The following is a 10,166-nucleotide window of genomic DNA, read 5'->3' on the forward strand; positions in this document are numbered from 1 at the left end:
ACACTTGTATGCTTCTACAAAACCATTACACCTTATTTTGAAATATATTAAGGATTTGAAAGTAATAAAAACCCAACTTTCATACAGACAATTGGTCTGGATTCAGTCTTTGAATGAGAGACATAATTGTGTGTCAGAGTATGGACAAATGCTTAACACTTCGTTCAGATAAGCCAGACTGCTCAGCTAACACTAAATTTAGTGTAAGGAATTATGTACTTCATCCTCTGCTATACCTCTGGGACTCCCTGGACTATGCACACTACCTCCTTTGAGTATAGTATATATAGAGCCAGCCTCTTACATCAACCCGTAAAGTAATCTAGTGTAGATTTTTGTCAGGGGGGGTAGAATCTCACCCAGTTTTATATCCATCAACAATAAGCACTTGAGTAAGTTACTTTGTACGATTAGGTCAGCTAGGCATACTGATGTATTGACATCGGTCACTGGCTGGCCCATTTAACAAAAGTTTTGGAACACAGGTCGTCCCACCAACATAGGATCCCATGCCACTGTATCCTTTGTAAGGGGGGGGGGGGCGAGGCACAGCATGGTTTATTACTAATAGCCGAACAAACATTTGTGATGCAGCAATTTTACTGTATATAACATCAGAAGTCAGACGATTTAAGAAATTAATAAACCATTTATTCACTATAGTGCATTAAAAACAGACTAAAAAAAGGGCATGAACTAGTTCAAGGAGCATTTGGGAATCAATGCTTTCAGGTTTCTAGAATTCCTGAGACTCCACGTCTTTGGATTCTTGCATTGACCCCTTGGCAGTCTTTTTGGGGAGCAGCGAAGCTTGGATATTTGGTAGAACACCACCTTCTGCAATGGTCACACCAGCAAACAGCTTGTTCAGCTCTTCGTCATTCCTGACAGCCAGCTGGAGGTGCCTTGGCACAATCCTAGATCTTTTGTTGTCCTTTGCGGCATTTCCCGCCAGTTCCAGCACCTCTGCAGTCAGGTATTCCAGAACAGCCGCCAAGTAAACAGGAGCACCAGAGCCCACCCGCTCGGCATAGTTCCCCTTCTTCAGCAGTCGATGGATGCGACCAACCGGAAACTGTAGGCCTGCTCTGGAGGATCGTGTCTTGTGCTCACTTCCCTTTGGCTTGCCCACTTTCTTGCCACGGCCAGACATGATGCTGAGGAAAGGGGAGGGGGTTGAAGAAAAAAAAGCGTTACTGTGATGTATAACCATGCAATACTCTATATGAGACATTCGTCACAAACGCACAACACATCTATGACTCCGTTTAAGCACCCTTTGTACAATGACATTTGCTGGTAGATGGCTGAGCTCCTTGAACGAGTGTTATGAGCACATGGTCCTTTCTGCAGGCTATTTTTTGCTAGTTTGTTTACAATGAAAATGTTCAAGCCACCCAGAGCCCTATAAATGACTGAGGGTGGTCAGTGGAAAGGTGACTTTGAACATAACCTGTTAGGTTAAGGAGAAGAAAGTGTAGGGCAACCACTTGTGTTGGTTTGTCAGAAAGGTTAGCATGCTTCAATGCTCCGTGCACACTGCATGAAGAATGAAGAAAGACAGGTGCAAGTGACTAGTCTACATTAATTTACCCCCTCCAAAAAAAAATGTGCAACAAGCCTGCTACACTAAATTGGACCTCATCAGGTCATTCAAGAGACAGCCCATCTAAATCTGCCAAATCTAAAACAATTGGTGAATAAGTGTTCAATGGACAAGTTGCACGGAGAAGAACTAATGGATTGATGGTAGTCACAATTAGCACCACTGAAGAGTTGCATTATGCACTTCAAATTTAGACTGCAGATTTGTCTTGCACAAAAAAACGATAAGAGTGCACATCAGACCACTTTCCATATCTCAGTCCCTGCCACGTCCCAAAGATCTAATATCACATCTTGTGATAAGCCCAGAAACGAACAGGCATGTCAAATCCAGGCCCCTAACCCTTTTTCAAGTGGTCTGGAGCTCTGCAAGCTCTTGGCCACACAAATATTTAAGGCTCCTTAGCGTAAAATCATCAGGCAAATGGATGTGTAAAGCTTATGGTGTCAAAACTAGGAGTCATAGTCATATCTAATGCAATAGATCTAGTCTACAAGATCTAAAAAAGCAACAAACTCAACACAACTCAGTAGGGACCCAGTGTGCTAATGAGTCTCAGTACGTATTTGAGCCTGAAGTCCAGCATTGATAAAACCTCCCTATCACATTACTTTTCTTGGCCATTAACCCCTCCCCTTCTGGTGACTGAATCTCTCCGTCATCAGCCGTGGTCGCGCTGTGCTGATGGAGCGGTTCCGTCACGGCCCGCTCGGAACGCCTGCACGGATTCTGCTCCTGCGCTGAACGTTCTATTGAGTGGGCGGGGCCGTGACGGAACCGCTCCGTCATGAGCACTGCGCAACCGCGGCTGGTGACTGAGTGTTCAGTCACCAGCATGCACCCGCTGCGCGGCCGCCCCACCCCCTTAGCACTGCGGCGGAATAGCCGCCGCAGTTAAGGGGTTAATGGAGGGTTGGTGTATTCAGTGGAGTTTGGAGTATCTCACAATCTCAGATGAAGTTGCATTGGAATTGATGGATCCCATTGCTTGGGCAGGTACAGAGTAGGTTTGGGACAAGAAGATTGAAGCCAAACTGTCAACAGCCACAAACCACGAAGCTCATGTGGAAGCCTATTTCGGAGCTTCGAGAAACCACAATCCCATGTTCTTGAAGTGAGCAACTGCATGTCTGAGTGTTTGTAGTGAGCCGATGCAAGTGAACTGAATGGCTTCAGCCACTTCTCCAATTTTCCCCAGGCCCAATGGGGTCTTTGGTTATGCACATTTATACTGTGGGAGTCCAAGTACCTGGCTGTCTGTATGACTGGTTACAGTGGACACTCAGTCCTTCTGTAGTCTCACTAGTCATGACTTGTGGGGCTCTAAGAAACTGGGTTATTAGCAGAGTGGTAAAAGCCCCAATCAAATACAATACTGGTCAGAGTGAACCACAACATTCCCTAAATTAACCTGTGCTTAACCTCTGGTAGCGTGGCACAAAGCAGTCAGGCTTAACTTGGAGGCAATGAGTTAAGTATTTATGCAGCAATAAGTGAAAGAAGTTTACACCAATTTAGAAAATTAGTAAACTTTAATTTTTTTAAATTTGGTATTGTGAAGAAAGTTCATGCATGCAGGCTTTCCAGATGAGGCCTACCACTACTCTTCAAATGTGATTAAATAGTGGTAAGTAATGTATAAATTTACCATAAATACAGTTTAACAAACCTTCATTGCTAAATGGGTGACGCCATTTGAGAGATATCCCTGGATTTGTTTCCCAAAGTTGTTGATTAAATCAAGAACCATTAGATCTTACAATCATGGTTTTAATTGCTTTTTATCCTTTTATACATGTACAGTAAACCTTGAGATTGAACCAGTTAGACCTTCAATTGATCAATGAGAGTCTTCTACAGTTCACCTAACTAGTTTACCAGCTGGGCTTTTACACCCACTGTCACTTTACTCTGTACTTTGGAATGCGCCTGGAAAACAAACAAAAAAAGCCTCTTTGTGTTGCTTACACATGGTCCTGTCCCTCCCAAAGTGAGGGCCGCAGTGGCCTGGATAATGTTAATTGAATCTACATCTCGAGTGGAATTTTAGGAGTTGTACCGAATGGAACTGGGAAATATACATGGAAATAATACCCTGTACCCTTTCTCAGTGCAAGGCCAGATTCAAGCTTGCCCTTTGCCCGAATCCAAGTGGGCTGGGAGGAGAAAGTCAAGTACATTCAAAAGATAGCTATAACAGACCTCTACACACCACAAAAGGGTGGTGTAGTTAGATATTGAATAAAAGTGTAACTTGATATGAACAGCCAGTCAACGGACATTATACTGTTGTTCCTGGCCAGCGAAAGTACTCATTGAGAGAATAGAGAAAAAAAGTTTCAGAGCTAGCCTCATCTGCAGTTCGTTGGATAAAAGCACTACCCTAAAGGAATAAGCCTGTGTTGATCTCACATCTGTGGTGGTCTGTTATACTGGTTTAACACAGAGAGCCTTTGTTTTCAGCTAACAGGGTTATGCCATCTGCGATTAATAAACGTTTACAGCCTTTTGCATACCAAACAAAGTCCTAGACAATAGCCGAATATTCAGTTATAGGACTAAGTTTGAGAGGTATTTATGGGATAATTGGAAGACAGATATTGGGGGTGAGAAAGGAGTCACATTTAAAATGCGTGGCTGTTTAATTCAGGGGCCATCGAAGTGATGAACTGATTGCAAGTGATAGTTTTGCAACGACTACCTTATATGTGCCACAGAAGATAGAATATAAAAAGTAGTAAACATGGCCACAAGTTGCTTGCAAATTTAAGTCAGAAGATTACATGAAATTCTTTAAAGATGGGGATTAACCAATTGAAAAAGTAGTAAACATGGCCACAAGTTGCTTGCAAATTTAAGTCAGAAGATTACATGAAATTCTTTAAAGATGGGGATTAACCAATTGAAACCCCTGAAATCCATTAGCCATGTATAGGAACTTATTACAGCTTTTATACTCTAAAACCATTAACCGTTGATACTTGACCAGATTTGTATTGCAATAATGCTACTGGAATTATTAGAGAGACTTAAGTCCATGTTAAGTAGTTTGATTTTTACCAAGTTCAAATATGGGTGTCGAGTTCTACAAAATGAGAATCAGTTTTATTTTGCATTTGAAGTTTTGGTTGTAAAAGCAGATGCAACACATTTTTACACCTATTCACAGCTCTGGGAATCGGTAACATCTGCTCCTACATTTATTTTATAACATTAGAATAGAGTGAGCTCTTGCTTGTTGGGCTGAGCATATGGGCACCAGTTTCATGTAGCATGGGGTCCGCTATATGAAAGGTTTTCATTCTCCTACTCCTTCCCAGAGGAAGCCATTCCCATATGAATCTGAGATAAAGCTATGCATCTGTTTTGCATAAGTTAAATTGGCTACTGTAACTTGTTATCACCCATTGAATTTTGTAACAGTGGCGGGTCAGATCTGTAAATACCAAAGTGTGCAAAAACTAGTGTTCACTGGAACATGCAGGTTTTGGTTTAATACCCAAAATCTGCACGCTAATCCCAAAAACGTAATTGGTGATTATTGCACCCAATATACCCTTGGTTTGGGTTGCCGCCCCCGCATAGCTGGAGTTACTGCAAATAATTTCTATATATCTATTTAATAAACAGCATAAAGTCTTTGACTGCTGTCCTTCAGAACTTTACTAGATGTCCCTTTCTAATCAGAAGCAACTTCCTAACAAGTTGCTCAGAGCTGCAATAACTCATGGGGTTACTAAGTATTCCTCTAGGAAGATGCAACTACTTAAAATGTCGTTCAAACTTTAGGGGGTTTGAGCTTGAAAACAAACGCACTCTTGCTATGCTAATAAACATTCATTTAATTCACTAGAAGTAAATATGCTAATGCTGGTATATCAATATTGCAACTTTCAATTGTCTTGATTGTTATTTAAACACTTTACAATAATCAAATTTTCTATCCACTGGTTAGGCCAAGTGCCTTCCACCAAATATAGGTACTAGCAATAAATGGTTGTCCAGTGCCTTCTACCACATTGTTGGCAAACTATTTGAGTGGGATTTTTACGTCACTGTAAAATGCCCTGTTGTGGGAAGAAGCAAAATGCAAGCCAATAGAGGATTAAGTTTCACACACAAACCGGGCAAATCCTAAAGTTAAAGAGCCCTTGAATCAAGTGATGAATCTTAAAAATGTCTCACGGAGATGCAGTTCCTGGTCATTACCAGGTATCCCCCCTCAAGACAATGCAAAAGCTTGGCTATTCCTTCATGAAGGGGCAGTTCCACAAGTTGTTACTAGGTATTCTTAAAAAGTCAACTGCAAAACCATTGAAATATTTTCATGAAACTGCAGTCCCACTTGTGAAGTCTATCTCAAGTCAGGGGCAACTGCTTCAAATGACCTGTACCAGGCTGAGGTGTGTGGCTTTAGTATATGAATTTGTACACAGGGTTCTGCCATTTTACTCATGTGTGCATTTTACTTAGGAAGAGTTGACCAACCCTGGTTCGTAAGGAGCAGAGTCAAATTACAGATTAATACACCTTTTTTTTATATCACCACACCTATAGGTGCCTTTAGTCACTGGCGAGTACAGTTAGATGATAGATTTTGTCTCTTTATTGGGGTGGAAGCTTTGCCAAGATAGTTTATACTGATAGTGCTTTTCCAACAACCCAATAGGTGAGAAGCAGTTGACCTTCAAGTCGGATACAAGTGGTTGAAAAGTCAGTCTGCTTTTCCAACAACCCAATAGGTGAGAAGCAGTTGAGTCCCTTCAAGTCGGATACAAATGGTTGAAAAGTCAGTCACAACCCTGGGTGTATCTTTAACCGAAAAATATGCGTATACACTGGCTACTTTAATGAATTGTGCTATTTTTCGGTAGGATACATGAATATGCCAAAGCTGGTTTATAGGTAGGAATGCTCCGTGGTTGGGAAGCGCAAGTGACTAACTATTTATATTTTTCGGGAACTATTTTTGTACATATGCATTGGCGAAAGGCAGTCGTTCAAAGTGAGAGCATCCAATAGCTGTACTGTTGACCTTCTGCAGGAGCGAAAGTGAGTAATTTGAGGTATTGGTCTACAAAAAGGGAAAGTGTTGATTGGGAGTCTATACTTATGTACCCAGTACCGTGGCATTATCTAGCAGAGACTTATTGATTTGCCAGGGTTTAATTCTCTTGAAAAGTCAAAACAAATTCAAAAAGAGCGGCACAACGAAAAAATGTACTACATTTCAGCCACCAGTTGATTAAAGTTACTTTTCTCTGATACTTATTTAACAGAATATACAATTTGAGAGCAGGGCAGCAGTAGCAAAGGTTAACTAATGACATTTCAGCGGATGACTGTGGTACTAAGGAGGGGCAAATTTGCCCAGAGCATTAATGTGCGTTGAAATGATAATACGGCCAAAAAGAACTTCAGTTACCGGCATAATTTTAAAAACCCGGTCGAACAATGTTCACCTCACTGAACAATTCCCGTGGCCCGGTCTATGGTGCATGCCATAGTGAACAAGCGTGATATTTCGAATACAAGAAACAGGGTTTCACTTTAAGCACGTGGTGTATCCTGCAATGTTTTATAAACTATCACACCTGGTCTCACAATTATTAGACGGCTTTAAGCCCTCAAATTAATAGAACTATTTAATTACATACGTTTAGCTTACTCCTGCCACACAGAGCAGCAGGATTGATATGACCGAATACGAACAAGTGTTGCCAAATCGGTAGGCCTGGTTTTAAAATGTGAGCGACCTGCTGTCTTTGCCAATGAACGTTTATTGGTGCTGGCAGCATTACCTGGAACATTGTCGCTAAAGTCAAGTTAGCGTACTAATCCCACAATACTTAGACTTTGTACCCTCGCTGACCCTAGAGGTTGTTGGCGAATAGTTACAAGGTGATGAAAACAATATTATGGAGTACGCAATGTTGCGCTCGCGCCGCAACGGTTTGTCACGGACAATGCATTTAACATGCGCAACACATTGATTTCGGTTTATAATTATTTTGAGAGATTGTGAGGGGATCCGCGCTCGTTTCTTAAATATAGTCACATTAGGAGAACTTACGCATTTTCTGGTCGCTATAAAATTTAGTCTGCGCATTTTACAGATACTATGCTGGAGTCATTTTTTCCAAGCATCAAAGTCAGCATTGCAGAATCGGACAGATTAGTACTTCGTGAACTAGGGAAAAAGGTAATCGACATGGGAGGGTCCGTACGTCAATAAAAAAAAAATATTAAGATCTCATCAAAGTCAATAAGAGCCAAAGGCTTACTTGAAAACAAACACAATTGAAAATTAAACATAATCAACATTGAGCACTTGCAAGCGAAGAAGGATGCTTGGAAACAATACTGTTTGAGGGCAAGGAAGAACAGATGGAAAACTCGCATAAAACCCACCACCAATGGAGTAAAACACCTCCTAAACAGCGTACGCTCACCGCTTTCACTCGCCCCACAGCCGCCTGCAACAACCTTTCGCTCACACAGATGATCTCAATCTGCGCGCGCCCAGCTTCCTTTTAAAGCCCCAGCAGTTAGGGGCTAACTGACACCTGCAATCAGAACGCAACGACTGCCACCTGAGTGTCAGGCGCGCACTCCCGCTTCGCTGCCCTGCCCAGTTCAGAAAAAGAGAGAGAGGTGTCAACTCACTCACACCCCACCCACCCACCCACCCCACAAAAAAGAACGTTTTTTTAGAAGACTTTATTGCTGCAATACGCTGCCTTCTCCAAATGTTGTAAAGACAAGGTATTACAATGACCCAAGTTAATTGTCGTGGAAGGATGAGGGGATACGTTGACCCAGTTAAGACTCAAGCTGTACACAGATCCATAATTGCTCAGTGGACCTAAGGCCATGTGCCACCTTAAGCCAGACCCAGGATTTTTGGTGAGGAGCATGTCGCATTCTGGGAACCGTAGTTTCGCTTTTGGCATTGTAAGCACTGCTGGCGCCCGGGCAACTAATATTTTGAGGCCCAGTGTTCAGAACAATTTAAAATGTACCCCTTAAAGCTAACTCAAGCGATTTTGAATTGCACCTTAAACTTTCAGAGCGGCCTCACGAAAACCTTAAGCTGCACAGCGTCCTCCAGCTAATTACTGGAAACAAAGTTTACCCAGCCTTGGAAAAAGTCAATATTTTTTGCACTTGCATCTAGATTTCCTTTTTTCTGTTCCAACAATATTTTGCCTGAAATTCGGCGTCTATTTAACTTATGCCTCCAATAGTAGGAAAGGCAGAAGAAGGGTGACTTGGTGGCGGGTTAGTGGGAAAGTATACATGACTAATATGACATCTCTTTTTAGTGGAGTTTTATATAGCACGAACTAGACCTGAAGGCATCATAGCGCTTTACACCAGTGCCAGTTACAGATGGAGACATTAGTTTTTAGGTCTCGGCTAGCGTAGGCTGCGCATGCGCAGTCTCGCTGGCGAGATCTTATGTCTCCAGAGTAGCAAGGCTTGAACCCGCCCCTCTTCTCCATTGGCTGGCTGCCTAAACGGCGGCCAGCCATTGGAGAAGAGGGTTCTGTGACGTCATTTTTGGAGGCTAAGCCCCGTCCGTTTCGGATTGAGGGGCGTGTTTTTTTCTTTCTTTCTCTCCTCGAAAAACACGCCCCTCAATCCGAAAAAGGACGGGGCTTAGCTTCCAAAAATGACGTCGCCTTCTCTCCCCCTACCCCTCTTCTCGCCTTTCTCCTGGGCTCTCCCCCTCCCGTCTTGGCCGATGCGCTCCCTGGCTGCCGCTGCTGCTGGGCTCTGTTTTCACGCCCGGGCACTCGAGGGAGTCGTCACATGATCGCAGTGGAATGTCATTCAGGCTCCATCTTGGGTTTGAGGGGAGCGACGGTCACATTCACACGGTCTTGTGTCTACTTTGCTCGCGACGTTGTCAAAGTGGTAAACATGTTCTATTGTGTGATGCTGGATATGGTGGTTTTGCAATCGGGTGAGGTTCTGAAATATGAGAGTTTAAATGTTTAGATGGTCATCACCTTTCTTGCGATGCTGAAGTATATTCGTTTTTGGGCTATCCGATGGGTTATGGTATCTTGTAGAAAGTGTTTTGGTATCTTCATTGGTGCGCTTGTCATTCACTATAGATGGCACCATTTGGGGATGGCCGCCAGCTCGCCTGGTGTCATGAGGAGGACCGTCCCATTTCTATGATGGTGCCTGCGCCTGTCTCCCGGGAGACGCGCCAGAAGCCACGCCTCTGCCTGCCCTGGGCCGCCTCTCGGAACGGCTGCTGGGTGTTGCTCTGACGGGAGGTGTTGGGGTGCGGCGGGGGTGGGTGATTTGTGATTTGTGATTTGTGGGGGTATTTATAAAGCGCAGCGGTCGCTCCGGAAGGAGCATCATGGCGCTGAATTTCCAGGTAGAGGATCGAAACACTTCGTAGTGGTTGTGGGAATTAGATGGCTGCCTTGGAATAGTCATCCGGAAGGTTAAAAATCCAAGTTTTTAGCAGTTTTCTGAAGGGTTTTTCTTGAGTTTGGTGTCTAAGGTTTTTGAGCATGAGGTTCCAGGCTTTTGTTGC

At 43.1% G+C, this 10,166-nt stretch overlaps 1 protein-coding gene across 1 annotated transcript; it reads right to left on the reverse strand.

The window, feature by feature from the left end:
* Window positions 1–632: 632 nt before the first annotated feature.
* On the reverse strand, window positions 633–8,109 carry LOC147697782 (late histone H2A.1-like). Its single transcript, XM_086933342.1, has 2 exons — window positions 8,037–8,109; window positions 633–1,157 (listed from the first exon to the last, which is right to left on the reverse strand). The coding sequence occupies exon 2, from the start codon at window positions 1,151–1,153 to the stop codon at window positions 737–739; it is 417 nt and encodes a 138-aa protein (XP_086789468.1). The 5' UTR covers window positions 1,154–1,157; window positions 8,037–8,109; the 3' UTR covers window positions 633–736.
* Window positions 8,110–10,166: the final 2,057 nt, after the last annotated feature.

Source organism: Lissotriton vulgaris, chromosome 8 (genome assembly GCF_964263255.1).
Source record: "Lissotriton vulgaris chromosome 8, aLisVul1.2, whole genome shotgun sequence".
In the NCBI taxonomy this organism is placed as follows: domain Eukaryota; kingdom Metazoa; phylum Chordata; class Amphibia; order Caudata; family Salamandridae; genus Lissotriton; species Lissotriton vulgaris.